This window comes from Cetorhinus maximus, chromosome 14 (genome assembly GCF_964194155.1).
Source record: "Cetorhinus maximus chromosome 14, sCetMax3.hap1.1, whole genome shotgun sequence".
Taxonomy (NCBI): Eukaryota; Metazoa; Chordata; class Chondrichthyes; order Lamniformes; family Cetorhinidae; genus Cetorhinus; species Cetorhinus maximus.
The window spans coordinates 48,007,219-48,027,573 of NC_135892.1; the positions used below are offsets into that span (position 1 = coordinate 48,007,219).

At 46.3% G+C, this 20,355-nt stretch overlaps 1 protein-coding gene across 4 annotated transcripts in view; it reads left to right on the forward strand.

Annotated features, from left to right (window-relative positions):
• LOC144689633 (uncharacterized) overlaps window positions 1–20,355 on the forward strand; it is a 188,791-nt gene that overhangs the window by 166,070 nt on the left and 2,366 nt on the right. For 3 of the 4 annotated variants that reach the window (XM_078556874.1, XM_078556875.1, XM_078556876.1), the window contains 2 exons: window positions 12,607–12,773; window positions 19,408–19,519. The exons of the other annotated variant lie outside the window; for it this stretch is intronic. In XM_078556874.1, coding sequence (XP_078413000.1) covers window positions 12,607–12,773; window positions 19,408–19,519 — 279 coding nt within the window. The remainder of the gene's footprint in view (window positions 1–12,606; window positions 12,774–19,407; window positions 19,520–20,355) is intronic. 4 annotated transcript variants of the gene reach the window in all.

Below are 20,355 nucleotides of genomic sequence, written 5' to 3' on the forward strand. Positions count from 1 at the left end.
ATACATAGGCCTGAATTTTCCCGTCGACGATTTGGGAGCGGGGCCCGCTCGCCGACGGGAAAATGACCCAGAATGACGTCGGGAGGAACCCCCAACGTCATCCCGGTCCATTTAAATTTTTAGGAAGGCGGGCGGACAGCGAAATCAGCTGTCCGCCCGCTGACCTGTCAATGGCCAATTGAGGCCATTGACAGGATAATTAAAACAATTAAAGACCTGCCCGTCCAACCTTAAGGCTGGTGGGTAGGCCAGGAGCCCCAGCGGGCTTCTGATAATACATGAAACCTCATCCACTGGCGGGATGAGGTTTCATGTCCGTTTTTAAAATGTCTAATAAAGTTAATGTCCTTTTTATTAACATGTCCCATCTCGTGTGACATTATCACATGAGGGGGACATGTTAATAATTTTTTAATTTTTCTATTTTTTGACTTTTCTTACCTGTCACTAATCTCCCTGAGACAGCACTTTGCCTCAGGGAGCAGTGCGCTCTTTCGCGCGCATGCATGAAAGAGCGCATTTTGACAGTTGGGGAATCCCTACCCCCCCCCCGGGAACAGGAAGCGCATAGCACTTCCTGTTGGGCAGGCCGCTGGGTGGGCCTTAATTGGCCCGCCCACTCAAAATGGTGGCGGGCCCCGTTTCGGTGGCAGGGGTCGGCTGTCGGCGCCTGCCATCCGAGAGCAAAATTCTGCCCATAGGGCAGAATTTTCCCAGAATTGCACTAAGTGCAGTAGCAGGCGGGTAAGATGGAGTCTGACCCACTGACGAAAATGGCGGTTTCTCTTGCTGTGTCGTCCCAAGGCCGCCTCATTATTTATTCATTCCCGTGAAACACGCTGTTTCCATGGTGAGCGGGCTCTCATTCACTCACCCGCCATCGCCCTGCCGTTGCATCACGCCAGCTGCTATCTTTAAAGAGAGCGCTCATCACTACCAGCTCACCACCGCTGCCTGGGAGACATGGCCAGCAAAGGGAAAAAGACTGCAGCCCCCGCTTCAGCGACGGGTCCTTTGAGCGACTGCTGGATGCTGTGGAGGCCTGACGGGATTTGCTGTACTCCCCACCCTTGTCACAGGACGAGTAGCAATGTCACCAGCCCGGCTTGGGAGGCGGTGGCAGCGGTGGTCAGCGCAAATGCCCTGCAAAGGAGGACAGCCAGGCAGTGCCGCAAAAGGATGAATGATCTCCTCCGTTCCGCCAGGGTAAGTCACTCTTTTCATCACTCCCAACTCACACACACAAACCCATCACACATCCACAGGGCCCTCACTCACTGCCAGTGCAAGGGACATCAGCATTCACTCTCTCACACACACCGTCATTGTCCTCATCCTGTCCATGGGACCACTCATCACCTACACAGGCCAGGCAGACTCATCATCTGGCCCGGCAAGCATCCTGATACACCCTCCCTATCTCTATCCACGTAGGACAAACTGGCACACAACACGAGGGAAGGATCGCAGACAGATGGAGGGAAGCCGGAGATCAAAGGTCTAACAGAATTCGAAAACAGAGCCATCCAGCTGGCCGGCGATGACCAGAACCATTCTTGTGCTGACGGTAAAGCAGGCACTGCTCTACCAAGTGAGGGTCCAGCAGTGCAACATCCATCAGACAACCATGCTGTGAGTGATGTGTCCTCTTTCACAGGCCACTGCCATGCACTGATTATCTCCCCTTGTTTTCGCTGGTACATCTGCCAAACAGCTGACAGAGTCCATGACTCATGAATCAAGCTCCGAAGAAACCTCTGCAGAGGAATCTGAAGGCACCCTCCCTGAAGTCCCGTCACAGCGCTCACCCACACCCTCCACCAGTGCAGAGACAGACACCTCGGTGGGACCAAGCTTTAGAGTAGCCCTGGGATCACAATCTGGTGAGCATATCACACTGTCTGATCCACAGAAGGTGGAGGCAGGGACTTCCCAGGTCCCCAGCACTTGGAGGACTGCTGGAGGCCAGAACGTTGCTATGTCCGAATCAGATAGAACCACAGAACCATAGAAAAGTTACAGCACTGAAGAAGGCCATTCGGGCCATCTTGTTCATGCCAGCCCAAGGACACCCAGGTGCCCCTTCTAATCTAATGATGACGAGCCTCTGGACTCGGTCATGTCACAATTGCTGGAGCTGCAAAGGCAAGCTCGGGAATATCAGGAAGGGGTGTCTGCTGCACTCCTCAGATTACAAGGCACGATGGAGGAGTCCGTCCATCTTCAGGCTAAGGTGATAGCGCCAGCATGCCAATGCACCGAGGTCAACACTGGCAGGATGGCAGCCACCATGGAGACCTTGGTCCAGGATGTCGCTCCTGCACTGCTGCGCAAGCTTAACTCCATCGCTGATAGTTGGCTTCCAACAGCGAGAGAGGTGCTGGGCAGCTCGACCTCACTCCAGTTACCCCTTCTGTTCACAGAGTCAGCCAGGGGCCCTTGGGCAGCCATAGGGAGGAGGATCAGCAGGTGCACACTCCAGGACCATCCACCCAGGTGACTCTGGGAGTGACCGTCCCTTCTGAATCCCCTCTTCCTGTTATCTGCACAGCTCCAGATTCATAGGCTGAGGTGGGTGCCACTGCCACACAGCAAGACCCCGAAAGCAGGTCGGGGCCCTCCAAGTCTCGGCCCTCCAGAGGACACCCGCCAAAGTCATCACAGACAGGGCGTCACAGTCAGCAGGCTGCCTCCACCTCCGTTGTGGATGTCCAGAGAGCAACAAGATGTAGCGGCAGGGTTAGGAAAGATAGGTAAAAGTAGTTGCACAGCCTGGGCATGGGTGTTGATCACTTGTACATACTGTTCACTATTGTCAATAGACTCCTAGGAATGTCTCCCTGCCTGTGGCTCCTTGTTCTGATGAGCAGTGCTCTTGTCACTCAGATGTGAAACCTTTCTGCACGAGATAAAAGGGAGGTGTCTAGGTCCAGGGCCTCTTTCCAGTGCTCTGTGCAGCCTTCAGGCCACAGTGATGGTCCAGCCTCACACTCCCTGGAAACATTATTGATGCCTGCACCTCGGCAGTGCTGGTCATTGCTGCCAGAATGTAGTGGGCAGGTGCCACAGAGTTCACTTATTCTCTCTGTGTGCTCTCAGCGCCTTTAAGGTGGGGCTGGCTCCCATAAGAACATAAGAAGAGCAGGAGTAGGCAATTCAGCCCCTCGAGCCTGCCCCGCCATTCAATACGATCATGGCTGATTTCATTTCGGCCTCAACTCCAATTTCCCACCCTCTCCCCATAACCTTTCAACCCGTTACTAATTAAAAATCTGTCTATCTCCTCCTTAAATTTATTCAGCGTCCCGGCATCCACTGCACTCTGAGGTAGTGAATTCCACAGATTCATGACCCTTTGAGAAAAGTAATTCCTCCTCATCTCTGATTTAAATCTACTACCCCTTAGCCTAAAACTATGGCCTCTCATTCTAGAATGCCCCACAAGGGGAAACATCCGCTCCACATCTATTTTGTCTATCTCCTTTAGCATCTTATACACCTCAATTAGATCTCCTCTCATTCCTTCTAAACTCTAGCGAGTATAGGCCTAAACTGCTCAATCTCTCCTCATAAGACAAGCCCCGCATCTCTGGAATCAATCTAGTGAACCTCCTCTGAACCACCTCCAATGCAATTACATCCTTCCTCAAATAAGGGGATCAAAATTATCCACAGTACTCTAGGTGCAGTCTATTCCTTTAGCAATAAATGCCAAAATTCCATTTGCCTTCCTTATTACCTGCTGTATCTGCATATTAGCTTTCAGCGATTCATGCACGAGGACACCCAGATCCCTCAGCGCTGAAGCATTCTAAAATTTCTCTCCATTTAAATAATAAGTCACCTTTTTATTCTTCCGACCAAAATGGATAACCTCACACTTATCCACTTTAAACTCCATCTGCCAAATTTTGGCCCATTCACCTAACCTGTCCACATCCATTTGTAAATTTCTTATTTCTTCATTGCAACTTACTTTCCCACATATTTTGGTGTCATCTGCAAATTTAGCTATAGTACCTTCTATCCCTGACTCCAAGTCATTAATATAGATTGTAAATAGTTGCGGCCCAAGGACAGAACCCTGTGGCACCCCACTAGTTACAGCTTGTCATCCAGAAAAAGACCCATTTATCCTGACTCTCTGCTTTCTGTTAGTTAGCTAATCCTCTATCCAAGCTAATATATTATCCCTAACTCCGCGTGATCTTATCTTGTGTATTAATCTTTTGTGCGGTACCTTATCAAAGGCCTTCTGGAAGTCCCGATATACTACATCTACAGGATCCCCATTATCCACTTGGCTTGTCACATCTTCAAAGAACATAATCACACCAGCATCTGTGACCAGTGATGATGTGCACCAGCTCCTAAAGGGCTGAGGTGCTGAAGGCAGACACAGCATCAGATGCATCTAAAGTTTCATGGCTGCGTCTCTGAGATGACCCTGATCATGGAGCGCAAGCGAGCTGCCCTCGGCCAGACAGGAGTCAGACATTCTCAGAGGCTATGTGAAGATCTATGGAGTGTCCTCGCTGCATATTGTCATCATTGTCCTGCAGTCGAGCAACTATTAGGGCCTCCACTGCATCTCCATGACAGGAGCATTCTCACAGAGGGTATTGGCACTGCCATAGGCTAGACTGGAGTCAGACATTCACAACTGCGATGTGAGGATCTATAGGGACACCTCACTGCATGGCGTCATCATCCTCCATAAATCTGGCAGCTATGAGGGCCTCCCGAGCGTGCCTGCCTTGTCTGGCCAGTACGAGAGCCTCATCGCCATCATCATCACCACCGAGGACCCCCTCACCTTCATTCCCGTCGGCGTCCTCCTCATCAGAGGAGATGTGCAGCTCCTCCTCAGCCAGCTCCTCTCCCCGTTGGAGCGCCAGGTTGTAAAGGGTGCAGCAGACAACGACGATGCGTGACACCCTCTGCAGACTGTATTGCAGGGCTCCACCAGACCAGTCCAGGCACCAGAACTGCATCTTCGGCATCCACCAAGTTGCGAGCTGCAGCATGAGCCTCATTTTACCTTCGCTCTGCTGCAGCCTGAGGCCACTGCATGGGTATCATCAGCCATGGCCTCTGTGGGTAGCCCTTTTCCCCAAGGAGCCAACTCTGCAGCCTCTGTGGACCCTGGAAGACTGCAGGGATCTGTAAGCCACTCAGGATGTAGGCGTCGTGCACTCTCCCTGGAAACCGTGCGCATTCTGCAGGATGCATTTCTGGTGCTGACATACCAGCTGCACGTTCAGTGAGTGGAAGCCCTTGCGGCTGATGAAGTCACTGAGTGTAGCGATGGAGACCTGAGCGCCACATGAGCGCAGCCAATCACACCCTGCACCTGTGGGAATCCCGAGATCAGAGTGAATCCAATGGCCCTTGCATCCTGGCTGTCCCGGTCCCGGACGAAATGCACAAAGTTGTGTGCCTTGGAGAAGATGGCATCTGTAACCTCATGGATGCATTTGTGGGTGGCGGATTGTGAAATCCCACAGAGGTCACCTGTGGAGCCCTGAAAGCCACTGGCATAGAAATTGAGCAGTGGATGCCCTCCATGCCCCTTGGCATCAAGTCGTGCAGTAAATGGCAGATGTGAACCACCAGGTCCCTAGACATGGGCAGACGTTGGCAACACTGGTTCTGAGTCATCTGCAGGAATGGCAGGCGGCGTCTATGGACCCTGGGTGTGGCTAGGCGCTGACAAACCACAGCTCGCTGTCGCTCCTGGGCAGCATGTGCGGGAACCCCTGCTGCCCCCTCTTCATGAGGTTGCTGCTCCTGCCTTTGCGTGGCCAGGAGCCTCAGTCGCTCTCTCCTCAGCCGTCTACGGTCTCTGTAGGCCATCAGGCATAGAGCTAGGTCACCAGGACCCATGAATCCCGATGTGGTCCTCCTGCACATGAAAAAGAGACATGGTTATCATGGCTGTACTTAGCACCTTTCCTGGCCCTGTGTGACCGCCCCTTAATGCTTCCCGGAGAGTGATGGTCACCCCTCGGATGGCCAGAGACGAGTGCGCTGCATGGCTGCCCTGTCAGCCTGCGACATGGGGGACACTGGTCCAAGCTGGATGCTGAGATTACAAGGGGCTGTGAGCACCTCCAGCAGTGACTGTGACATGGTCAGCGTTGGTGAGGAGATTGTACAACGTGTGCAGTCCAACTGCTCCACGGTCCAATAAAGTGGTGGCGGACTCGAACTCTGTGCCGGTGGGGGGGTGGTCATGCGTGGTGTAAGGTGTGGAGCACTTGGCAGCCTTCACTTTGGGGGAGCTGAGGTGAGTGATGCCTGGCCCTGAAGGCGACTTCTGAGGCGGAATTAGGGGTGTCTGGGGGCAGGTGCTGGGCAGCCTTGGAGGTGAGTGCTGAGTGGGGGGTGGTGTCCGGGGACAAATGCTGGGCAGCCTCGGAGGTGACTGCTGAGTGCTTGGTGGCCCTTTGGCGCCTCCGTGATGCTTGCATGGGCGGGCAGGCTAGGAGCCTGACCCCAATCATATCACTGTGGCTGCGTTTGATCTGTCTTAGTTGCAGAGACATGGTCAGTTTATACAGGCGTCCCTAATGCGTGGCCACTCCCCTCGCTTACCCTGCCCCCCACCTTGATTGCTTGTGCGCGGGATGCAGCACCAGGGCAGCACTTGACCCTTCTCCCCCCCCCGACAATAGTTGCTTCCGAAGCTGGCCACATTTGCCCCGGACACCCCCCCCCTCAGCTGTTGCCTCCGAGGCTGCCCAGCATTTGCCCCCGGACACCACCCCCCACTCAGTACTCACCTCCAAAGCTGGCCAGCACTTGGTCCCAGACACCTTCCCCTCAGCAGTCACCTCCGAGGCCAGGCATCAGTTGCCCCCACCCCTGGCCCCCTGTGGCCTGTAAACAACAGGTGAGCTGTGGAGAACGCTGCTGCTCATTCACCTCAGTTCCCCCAAAGTGAAGGCTGCCATGTGCACGTCACCTTTGTGCTGTTGTGAAACATGTCGGCGTGCTTTCCCACCGATGTGAACGGACGATACAGCGAGGTTCCAGAAACCTGGCGGGATGGCCTTTTAATTATGTGCTGATGTATTACAATTAGCTCCCCACTGACCGATGGCGGGAAATGTGGCCTGCCATCGGTGGGCTGAGTGGACGATCACGACCGTGAAGCGACCTGCACCATACTTTCCACGCAAGCCGCCTATCACATCCACCGCCAGCGAGCTCAGAAAATTCTGCCCATAGAGCCTACAGCAAAGAAAACAGTCATTTCTCTCAACATGCTCCACATAACCTTCCTCCCAACCTACTTCACCTAACCCTATCTGCTTATCCTTTGATAGCAAGTTCCACACTCTCAACACTGGGTAAAAAAATCTCTTTAGGATTCTTCATTGCCTTTATTAGTGAACATATTAGATTTATCGCTCCCTATTTTTGGACTTGCCCACAAGTGAAAATATCTTCTCTATGAAGCAATTTGATAGGGTGGACTAAGTGTTAAAAACTTCTTTTTGGTCACTCCAGCCTTTCCTGATAATTATAGCCTCTCAGTTCTGATATCATCCTTGTAAATCTTTTTTACATGTTCTCCAGTGCCTCTTTATCTTGTAACATGGAAACCAGTACTGTGCACAGCACTCCAAATTTAGCATAACTTCCCTGCTTTACATTCTATTTCTCCAGAAATGAACCACATGCTTCCTTCACATTTTAATGGCCTTGTTGACTTGTGTTGCCACTTTTAAGGATTTATGAATGTGCATCCCTAGGTCTCTTTGCTTCCCTGGCTTATTTAGACTCTTATTTTCCATGGTGTATGTGGCCTCCTTAATTCCTCCTAACAAAATGCACCACCTCACACTTAGCTATACTGAAATTCATGTACCATTTACACACCCATTACACAAGTTTATTAATGGGTTGCATTTTGTAAGTCTTCCAGTGTTAACTATAGCCCCATTTGGTGTCATCCATAAATTTGAAACCCCACTTCCAATTCCAGGCTCCAAATCATTTATGTAAATTGTGAACAATGATCCCAGCACCGATCCCTGTGGAATATCGCTTCTCACTGTTTCCCAGTCTGACTGTTTTCCTGACTCTCTGTTTTCAGTTTTGTAGCCAGCTCTGCTATTGCTGCCATTCTGCGAGTGAATTAACAATTTCACTCGAAATATCAAAAGGGAAGACAGGAAAATTCCAAATGTAACTCCATTGTTTACAGAAGATGGGAAAGATAAAGCAGAAAATTGTAGACTTATTAGTCTAATGTCTGTTGTGGGGAAGTGTTTCAGACAGGGAAGAGAGGCAAACTGAGCTCCTTTATTTTTCTTGCCATCTGTCCATAAGCAGATGTTTTAACTTTTGAAATAGGCTGTGTCATGGTCCCCCAATCCCTCTATTTATGAAGTCAATTTTTAAAATGACTCGCAGAAAATTCTCTTTAGGGGATGGCCACAACTTAATACACACACACACAGAAGCAGAGTAAGGAGATAGGAAAAAGGAGTTTTTATAACTATGAATAACTTAAAAGAAAAGAAAAAGAACCGCAGATATGGATATCAGCTCACGTGATTGCCAAAGTCCAGAAAGTCAGAGTTTAGTGAGGGCTCCTTCATGGAGGAGTTACAATTCAGGCAGGTTCAAATGGCTGAAGCAGGAGTTTCAGAATTCCTTTAAAGTTGATGGTGACACAGTGAGATGAGGTTGGTATACAGAGACTTGGTCTACTCAGCAGGCAATTGCAGGAATCTTCCAGAGAAACAAGCTTCGAGGAGGCTTAAGACTTGATGCAGGCTGCTGGTCAGCCTGAAGTCCTGCTGTGGTGTTTGCAGGCTGGAGGTTAAACAGCAGACTGACTTGGGAGTCCCAGAATATAACATTAAAACTTTCCAAAGGAGCTTTGGTTATGTGGGTTGCCCATTGATGAGTGAGTCAGTTTCAGGGTAACAATCAGTTTCTATGCCTCTGGTCAAAATCCATTGTTCACCTAAGGAGATAGATGGTGGTTATTAGCGTCTCTGCAGGTGTAATGAGTTTCGATGACTCTCTTTTTGTTATAAGTCTAGGCTGGGGAGACAGACGTCTGCTGCTTGCTTGATTCATTGACTGTAATGGGTCCACATATTGATAAGTGTAAGATTCCACAAGGGTGAGGGTTGAGCTTTGTCCTGTAATTACTGTTGGAACTTTACAGAACTGTAGCCAAGTTGCAAATCATGTGACCTGTAGCAGCTATACTTTTGGTCCAGCAAAGTCCATTTTTAAATAAGCAGAAAGTAAGGTTTGATTTAAACAGTTTATGATCATTTTCAGTCTTATGGGCATAACAGGAAGTTATTGGAATCAGTGACTGAGCGCTTAATATGAAATGATCAGAACATGGATTTGTAATGGTAGGTTATGCCTAATGAACCCAGTTGAATTTTCTGAGGAAGTACCTGAAGTAGTAGAGAAGGGAATGTCTATGGTTGTGGTTTATGTGGATTTCCAGAAGGTGTTCACTAAGGTTCTACGCAAAGGACTGTTAGCTAAAGTTAAAGTTCATGGAATTGAAGGTAAATTTTGAGCTGGTTAACTGATTGGTTAGGTGGTAGAAGACAGAGTAAGGGATAATGGGTATGTATTTAAATTGGAAGGAAGTGATTTGTGATGCTCTACGATCTGTGTTGGACCCTTAACTTTTCAGTATATTTATTAATGACTTAGATGGCAAAATAGAGAGCTGTATATCCACATTTGAAACCAAGATTTAGGCATAGTAAGTAATGTAGACAGAAGCTTAAATTACAAGAGACATAATAGATTAAGAGATGGTGGCAGATGGCTTTCAACACAAGTAATTGTGAAGTCATCCAGTTTGGACTAGAAAAAGGATAGATCCTAGTATTTTTAAATAGTGGAAAGTTAGGAACAGTGAAGGTTCAGAGAGATTCAGGGTTCCACATACACAATTTACTAACATATTGAAGTCAGTTATCAAAAAAAGAGTCAAAAAGAGCAATGGAAAGTTAGCCTTTATGTCAGGCTAGACTATAAAGAGGAGGAGGTTTTGCTACATCTATACAAAGCCCTGATTAGAGCATATCTGAAGAACTCTGTTGGAAGGTATACAATGTAGGTTCATCAGAATGTTACTAGGGTTCCAAGGCTTATGAGGAGAGATTACATAAACCAGGCTTGCACTCCCTCAAATATAGAAGGTTAAGGGGTAAGTTGATTTAGTTTTTTAGGATTTTGATTTAAAAATTGATATGGTAATTGTATAGAAACTTCTTCTGCAGGTGGGAGAGACTAGAACAAGGGAACAACCTTAAAATAAAAACAAAAAGCTAAAAGCTACTGCGGATGCTGGAAATCCAAAACAAAATAAAAACAGAATTACCTGGAAAAACTCAGCAAGTCTGGCAGCATCGGCGGAGAAGAAATCAGTCAACGTTTCGAGCCCTCATAGCCCTTCAGCAGAACTGAAGCATAGTTTCAACAAGGGAGAAATATAAATTGGTTTAAGGTGGGTGGGGGGGAAGAGACACATTGAGGGTGTGGTGTGAGCAGATAATCAAAAGATGTCAGAGACAAAAGGGTCAAAGAGGTGTTGAAGGTGGTGGTCTTTGTCTGAGAAAAGTGCTAATTAAGAATGCAAGACAGGATATTCAAAGTACAGCTCTAGTGGGGGTGGGGTGGAAAGACTAAAGGTTTTAGTTTTAGATTTAAAAATAATGGAAATAGGTGGGGAAAGAAGAATCTATATAAATTATTGAAAAAAAAGGCGGGTGGGGGGGGAAAAGAAACGGGGTGGGGATGGGGGGAGGGGGGTTTAAGATCTAAAGTTGTTGAATTCAATAACAACCTTAAAAGTCAGTTAGGCCATTCAAGAGAGAAGTTAGGAAGCATTTCTCCATGCAAAGGTTGGTACAAGTATGGAATTCTCTGCCACGAAAAGCAGTAGATGCTAGCAGAATTAATAATTTAATGTGCAAAATCAATAGATTTTTGCTAGCCAAGCATATTCAGGAATATGGAGCCAAAGCAGGTAGATGGAATTGAGATACAGAGCAGCAATGATCAACAGGCTCAAGCGTCTCAATGCCCACTCCTGTTCATATTTTATGGCATCACTCTAACTTGCCATGGCATTCTCCATATTATTTGCACTCATGTTATAACCCTTCATCCGCCAACTCCTCTATGTCCTTCAGTCCTTCTCATACACCGAAGGCCTGGGCAAATCTATTATGACTCCATGTCTTCATACTTCACTCTTGCAGTCTTTAATGCTATGATTCAGGGCTGCATCTATTTGCTTGAGAGAGATAAAACAAGGAATGGTATTAAAAGTGAAAATATCTTGGTAGCTATACAGTAACTTAAGAACTGTATTAACTTCATGCACTTTCACTTGTACTGGGGTAGCTTCCTTAGAACAGCATTCCTAAGAGAAGAGCAAAGGAGAGACAGCAAAACCAAATCTTAGCATTGGCACTACACGATTGTCTTCATTCTAGCCCAATTGGTAAAGGCTGACCTATGAGGAACTAAAATAGATGTACAGGGATCTAAACGTGTGGGCCAAAATGTGGATTTCCCAGGGACATTACAGGCTCTCAGACTGTTGCAACTGCTATACTCTGCTCCACACCATACTCAAAGCAGGCATATCCATCCACAAGAGAAATACTGGCATATGGCCCACCATCCTGTGGTTCGGACAGCAATAATGGCCCCTCTGGAATTATGATACTAGCACTAAATAAAGCAAAAGAAAAGTTGCATTAAAAAAATAGCACTTGTTGCTCAGTAAAACAGCTGTGACAGAGTAGTCTGAAAACCCAACACCAGTCAGAAAAACTGTTTTTGTTCTAGCTATTGCTGAAGGGAGACATATGTTGCCGAAGTTTTTTGTCTTACACTCATCAGGGCAAATGCAGGAATGCCAAATTCATACGGAAACTATACTCAAATTCATACATGGCATTGTTCAATTGTGTGGCAGGCAGAACGTCTTTTTTGACTGATGGCAGAATCTTATCAGTGGAAAAATTGAGCAAAGTTGTATATGAATTTCAGTGCAATGCCGGTATGTAGGCCATGTGCCCCAGCGATTGGCTGATTGAGTTGGTTATTCTCAACGAGCCCGCACTTGCAAAATTCAAAACAAAATGTCAACTTTTAAATGTCTCTCCATGGTTGGGCAGCACTTGCTGAACAATCCTGAATGCACTAATAGCTACACTAACAAGCAATTTAAGATAATCAGTCGAGCTTGTAACATGGTTCATTTGTACTTGCTAGAAGTGGGATACGTTCATATATAGGAATGCATTCTCTGCAAACAAAAGGAATATGTTCAAGCCTTATGCCATTTTTAGTTACCTGGGAGCTTGGGGGGCCTATAGTCCCTCATTGCTTTCTCCATGGAAATACCTTGGCCAATCACAGTCAACCTGCCAGCCAATCAGCACCCTTTTTTCCTGTAGTATAAATTGTTGTGATTGTTTGAAATTTGGAAATCTTGCCTTTCTCCTGATGAGTGTAAGACAAAAAGCTTCGGGAACATGTCTCTCTTTTCAGCAATATTCAAGTCCTGTACTACCAACCAACTGTTTGTTTTAGATGTTTTGTCAAGAGATTGATACAACTGAAAGGGCTACCCAAAGCCAAAGGACAAGTATTGGCGCTTTCCCAGCTCCCAATGCTGCATACCTCTGTGAGGAACCAAACTCAAGAAGTCTTGAAGAGTCTGAAAAACAGGATGAAACTTCTGGAGGAATAAATACTGAGTAAGTGAAGACATCTTTTGCTTCCATTAAACAAGTCATAACTGATCAGGTGCTTTTGTCAGATATACTTCCGTTATATAAAAACAAAAAAATACTGCGGATGCTGGAAATCCAAAACAAAAACAGAATTACCTGGAAAAACTCAGCAGGTCTGGCAGCATCGGCGGAGAAGAAAAGAGTTAACGTTTCGAGTCCTCATGACCCTTCAGCAGAACTGAGTATAGTTAGGAGAGGGGTGAAATATAAGCTGGTTTAAGGTGGGGAGGGGGTGGGGGGAGAGAAGTTGGGGGGGGGGTTGTGGTTGTAGGGACAAGCAAGCAGTGATAGGAGCAGATAATCAAAAGATGTCACAGACAAAAGGAACAAAGGGGTGTTGAAGGTGGCGATATTATCTAAGAAAATGTGCTAATTAAGAATGGATGGCAGGACACTCTAGTACAGCTCCTTCTTCCTTAACCGAGGTTTTCCACCCACGGTCGTTGACAGGGCCCTCAACCGTGTCTGGCCCATCTCCCGCGCATCCGCCCTCACGCCTTCTCCTCCCTCCCAGAAACATGATAGGGTCCCCCTTGTCCTCACTTATCACCCCACTAGAGCTGTACCTTGAGTGTCCTGCCATCCATTCTTAATTAGCACATTTTCTTAGATAATATCACCACCTTCAACACCCCTTTGTTCCTTTTGTCTGTGACATCTTTTGATTATCTGCTCCTATCACTGCTTGCTTGTCCCAACAACCACAACCCCCCCCAACTTCTCTCCCCCCACCCCCCCCCCCACCAACCTTAAACCAGCTTATATTTCACCCCTCTCCTAACTATATTCAGTTCTGCTGAAGGGTCATGAGGACTCGAAACGTCAACTCTTTTCTTCTCCGCCGATGCTGCCAGACCTGCTGAGTTTTTCCAGGTAATTCTGTTTTTGTTTTATACTTCCATTATAAGTGTTCTATACCCAGAACCATTATAATCCGAGCTCCATATTCAAATATTTTTGGGTGGCTTAAGAACAAACCTGCATTTACACAGTGCTTTTCATGATCCCAAGATGTCCCAGAGCACTTCACAGCTAATTAAGCATTTTCATTGAAACAAAGTCATTGTAATATAAGGAAATTTGACAGCCAATCTAAAATTTGAAAGGTCCCACACACTGCAATGAAACAAATAACCTGTTTTTCAGTAATGTTGGTCAGAGGATAACTATTGGCCAGGAGCACTCTTTGTTCTTCTCATAGTGTCAGTGGATCTTTCATGTCCACCTGAGAGGACAGATAGTGTCTCAGTTTAACATCTCAACCAGAAGACAGCATCTCCGACAGGGCAGCGCTCTCTCGGTAATGCACTGAGGTGTGAGTCTGGATTATGTGCTCAAGTCTAAGGAGTTGGGCTTGGACACATTACCTTTTGACTCAGAGGCAAGAGTTCTACCACTGAGCCAAAGCCGACATGTAGCTCAGATACCCAATCGTGCGGACATACAGCTCCACAATACTTGCTGATTTTTTTTCCCAAAAGATGTTGTATAAGTGATTGGATAGACTTTGAATCCATGCAAGTAGTTTCTTCCTTAAATTTCCATTTTCTCCCTTTGAACTCCTGAAGGCATGTCCCTTGCTGTGGTATGACCGATGTCCCACATCCTGCCTTATGTAGTCAGTCTTCATGTGAATCTAAATATATGTTACCAGATTATTCAATCACAAAAGGCATAACATTCGAGCCTGATCCTTCTCTCATTTGTTATCCAAATTGATGTACTTTTCCAGCAGGAGTTAAAGGCAACAATCAAGAATGTAAATCCTAGCAGGTATTGCTTTCCCTAGGCTAAAGCACTGAGGTTATTGCAGTACCCCTACGGGCTGGTAAGCTAAGATCAGCTAATCAACATGTTCTACTTCAGATTATTCCTTGCTCTTCGACATTACTAATCTAAACCTTATGCACGATGATCACTATTACCCAAGTGTTATCCCACAGACACCTGGTCCACTTGGCCCACATCATTCTCCAGCACCAGATCCAGCATTGCCTTCTTCCCAATTGGACCAAGAACAAACTACCCAAGGAAGTTCTCCTGGACACATTTCAGAAATATCTCTCTATCCTTTCAGTTTACTCTAAAAGCATCCTCTAATCAATATTTCAGTAATTAAAATCCCAGAATATCACCACTCTATAGTTCTTGCACATCTGTGATTTCCCTCCAGATTTGTTCCCCTTTCTCACTATTTGGAGGCTTATGTACACTCCCAGTAGAATGATCATAATTTTTATGCTTCTCAGTTATAACCAATGGATTCTGTCCTTGACCCCCTCAAAAACATCCTCTCTTTCAATCAATTCTGCCACCCAACCATCCCTTTCTTCCTTCCCCATCTTTTTAAATCGCAGTTAGACCAACTCTGGACACCTTTAAAAATGGGGGGGCAGGACCCATTTCTAGGATTCCTGCCCCCATTTCCGGTGCTGGCATTTTTTGCTGGCCTGGGATAAAAGTGTGGGTAACAAGTCTGCACCCTGCCCTCCCGAGCGACTAGTTCTATTACGGGGATAGGTATCTCCTGACACCCCACAATTAGTCCATCTGGCAACTGTATCAACAGAAACAGATGGCCAAACATCTGTTTCTCCAGATGGTCTCGTTATGAATGTTTGGCTGAGCTCCAAGAATCTAATTAATTAGCGCAGCAGAGACCTGTTTACACAAGCTGAAGTACAGTGTTAGCTTTGACCATTTGACATCTTTATGAAGTTATAAGAAGTTAACCATAAATGGCAGTGCCAACTTTTGTAAGGTTGTAAGAGTAGCAGAATTCTTTCAAAGCAGATTTCTGGGTGTTTTCTTCCATGGGCATTTCAAGATTTGCCATTGTTATTATATGGCTCATTGGTTCTGTGCATAGGGCATTTTGGGTGAGTATAGAGGTCCCATGGAGGGAGCATGGGAGTGGATGGAGGGGTGAGGGGGTGTGAGCTAGAGGACCTCACAACCTTTAATACAGCTGGGATGAAGTCCCAGAGAACTGAGGAAGCCCTTATAACCAGCCCACCTCGGCACTTGCCCACCTCTGTGGCCACCTCCAAACTGCTTCTGGGGCCAACGGAACCGACTCAATCTTGTCCCTGCCTCCCCAGAGTGAGAACAGTGCATGTGGGGGGACGTTTATATGGTTGCAGGTCTGCCAAGTCGGGAAGTTTCCCGACTTGAGCTTTCCACCTCGTTAGCAAAAAACCAGTCCTTTGTATCCATGAATATTAGGTGCCCAGTCCTCACCATTTTTAAGCCACACTTCCATTACTGCCACTGCATATTTCCACATGGTTATTTGTGTTTATAGCTCACCAATCTTATTCACCACACATTGCGCATGTGGTCTAGACTTGTATTCTTCATGGTCCTTTAGTCTGCCACTATCTAATATGGCACTACTTCCTTCTCCAGTACTATCCAATACTCTCACACCTTTTTGCACTTTATTCTTCTTTTCTACATCTATATGCTGGTGCCCAATTTAGTTTGAACCCTCCCCAACCAACTACTGAACCTCCCACAACGACACTGATCTCAGTCCTGTTCAAGTGCAAACCATCCCTTTTGAATAGGTGCTGCCTACCCTATAACTTATCCCAATGTCCCAAGAATCTGAAACCCTCCCTCCTGCACTATGTCAAGCTATGCATTGATTTTCTGTATCTTCCTATTTCTACTCGCATGGGCGGATGGCATTGAGAGTAATCCAGCGATTACTATCTTCAAGGTCCTACCGTTTAACTTCCTCCCTAGCTCCTGAAAGTCTGATGTTAGGGCCTCAATATCTGCTCTACGTCATTGGTATCAACATTTACCACAACCTCTGGATCACTCCCTTCCCCCTGGAGATATTTGGTACCTGTGCCATGATGTCCTTTATCCAGGCAGTATGGAAGTAACACACCATGTGGGTCTTTCCACGGCGGTTACAGAAACATCTGTCTATCCCCTAACTATGGAATTTCCTGTAACAACTGCATTTCTAAGCTTTGCAATTCATTCTGTGCAGTCCCTTGTCAATTGGTGCCATGGTCCGGACTGCAATCCTTGAAGGTATCATCACTCTCAGCAGTCCCCAATGCTGAGCACCAGGGTGTGCGCAACACGTCAGTGCAAAGACAAGGCAGAAGCATTTTCAATTATTTACAACCAGCAGTGGCGAGTGGTAATCCATCTCAGCCTCCTCCTCCATCACAGATGCTCGTCTTCAACCAATTTGATTCACAACACGATGTCAAGAAATAGCTGAATGCATTGAATTCAGCAAACACTAGGGGCCCTGTCAACATCCTGGCTGTTGTACTGAAGACGAGTGCTCCAAACTAGCCAAGTTGTTCCAGTACAGCTACAACATAACATCTACCTGACAAATGTGGAAAATTGTCCGGTTATGTCCTGTCCACAAAAAGCAAGACAAATCCAACCGGCTAATTACTGCAGCATGAGTTTACTCCACATAGCAGTGATGGAAGATGTCATTGATAGTGCTATCAAATGGCACTTACTCAACAATAATATGCTCACCTATGCTCAGTTTGGGTCCTGCCAGGCCATAGGTCCTGACCTCATTATAGCCTTAGTGTAATACTCCCCACTTGCCTAGGTGAGTACAGCTCCAGCAACACTCGAGAAGCTTGACACCACCCACGACAAAGCAGCCTGCTTGATTGGCACCACATCCACAAACATTCACTCCCTCCACCACCGACGCACAGTAGCAGCAGTGTGTACCATCTACAAGGTGCACTACAGGAATTCACCAAGGCTCCTTAGGCAGCACCTTCCAAACTCACAACCACTACCATCTAGAAGGACAAGAGCAGGAGATAGATGGAAACACCACCACCTGGAAGTTCCCCTCCAAGTCACTCACCACCCTGACTTGGAAATGTATCGCCGTTCCTTCACTGTCGCTCGGTCAATATCCTGGAACTACCTCCCTAACAGCACTGTGGGTGTACCTACACCACATGACTGCAGCGGTTCAAGGCAACTCACCACCATCTTCTCAAGGGCAATTAGAGCTGGGCAATAAATGCTAGTCCAGCCAGCGAAGCCCACATTCCGTGGATTAATTTTAAAAAGTCCAAACATAAACAAAAGCATTGAATTCCTGAGGTGAGAGTAGCATCAAGGCAGCATTTGAAAGTGTATGGCATCAAGGAGCCTTTGCAAAATCAAGGCAATCAGGAACTCCCTCCCTAATAGCACCATGGGTGTACATACATCACGGGGATTGCAGCGGTTCAAGAAAGTAGCTCACCACCACCTTCTCAAGGACAATTAGGGATGGGCAATAATTGCTGGCCCAGCCAGTGATACCCACAGCCCATAAATGAATTTGAAAAAAAAGGAAAACATTCCGCTGGTTGGAATCATACTTAGCACAAAGGAAGTTCTTTGTGATTATTCGAAGCCAATCATCTCTGCCCCAGGACATTGCTGTAGGAGTTCCTCAGAGTAGTGTCCTAGGGTCCGAGCCCCTACCATCTTCAGCTGCTTCATGAATGACCTTCCTTCTAACATAAGGGCAGAAGTAGGAATGTTCACTGATGATTGCAGTGTTCAGTACTATTTGCAACTCCTCAGATGCTGAAGTAGCTGGTGTCCATATGCAGCAGGACTTGGACAACATTCAGGCCTAGACTGGTAGGTGGCAAGTAACATTCATCCCACACAAGTGCCAGGCATTGACCAGCTCCTCTCGACATTCAAAGGTATTGCTATCACCGAGTCCCACACCATCAACATCCTGGGGTTATCACTGACCAGAAACCAAACTGGGCCAACCACATAAATACTGTGGCTTCAAGAGAAAGTCAAAGACTAAGAATTCTGCGGTGATAATTCACCTCCTGATTTCTTAAAGCCTGTCCATCAATACATAGCACAGATCAGGTGTATGATGAAATACTCTTGCCTGGATGAGTGTAGCTCCAATAACACTTAAGGAGCTCAACACCATCCAGAGCAAAGCAGCCAAGTTGATTAGCACCCCATCTACTGGCACCCCATCCACCAGCTTAAACATTCATTCCCCTCAGCATAGTGCACAGTGGCAGCAGTGTGTACAATCTACAAGATGTGCAGCAGCAACTTACCAAAGATCCTTTGACAGCACCTTCCAAACCCGTGACCTCTACCACCTGGAAAAACAAGGGCAGCAGACACATGGGAACACCATCACCTGCAAGATCCCCTCCCTCACATCCTAATTAGGAACTATATCACTGTTACTTCATGTCACAGGATCAAAATCCTGGAACTCCCTTCCTAACAGCACTGAGTGTATCTATACTAGATGGAGAGTAACAGTTCAAGAAGGTGGCTCACCCCCCCCAGACTTCTGAAGGTCAATTAGGAATGGGTGACAAATGCTGGCTTTGTCCGCGGTGTCCACATACCACAAATAAATAAATAAAGATATAAAAATAACATAATTCTATGTTATAGGTCTGTACAATGTCCTGTTACATAGAGATAGAAGTCTGCATTTCAAGCAGGTTGTACAGTACCTTTCAACATATTTTACCCAACAATGGACATTTTGACAGAATTAATTGAATTCTTTGTTCTAAGCCTTGTAACACTTGTCTGACAGAGCTGTAAGCCACAAACTCAATGAGCAAAGCTGGAATCAGGCTCCTCCAGACCCTGTGAATGTTTATGTGCCTTTGAATATTGAAGAAATTCTCCCGAACAACTATATTGTGGTGAGTGTAATTGCAGCGGTTATGAATGTAGGCGACACTAAGTAGTGGAGGGAATTGTTTAGACTACCGATGAGGAATACCAGATAATTCTTATATACACATTTGTATGTGTATTTAAGAAACAGATAGTTTGAAGTGGACACTGGTTAAACAGGATCATGTACACCCAGGTTCGCACCACTTGTTTTGACACGAGGAAGCCTGGTATTAAAATAAACACTGCGTTTTGTAAAAAGATGGCAAGATGTAACAAGTGGTGTGCCACAGGGATCAGTGATGGGCCCTCAACTTTTTATAATTTTTATAAATTGGATAAAGGGACCCAAGGTATGGTTGCTAAATTTGCTGATGACACAAAGATAGGTAGGAAGATAAGTTGTGAAGAGGACATAAGGAGGCTACAAAGGGACATAAATAGGTTAAGTGAGTGGGCAAAGATTTGGCAAATGGAGTATAATGTGGGAAAATGTGAAATTGTCCATTTTGGCAGGAAGAGTAAAAATGAAACATATTATCTAAATGATGAGAGATTGCAGAGCTCTGAGATTCAGAGGAATCTGGATGTCCTAGTGCATTAATTGCAAAAGTTTAGTACGCAGGTACAGCAGTTAATTAGGAAAGCTAATAGAATGTTATTGTTTATTGCAAGGGGAATCGAATACAAAAGTAGAGGTTTGCTTCGGTTATACAAAACATTGGTGAGACCACACCTGCAGTACTGTGCACAGTATTGGTCTCCTTATTTGAGGAAGGATGTAAATATGTTGGAAGCAGTTCAGAGAAGGATCACTCGGCTAATGCCTGGAATAGGAAGGTTGTCCTATGAGGAAAGGTTG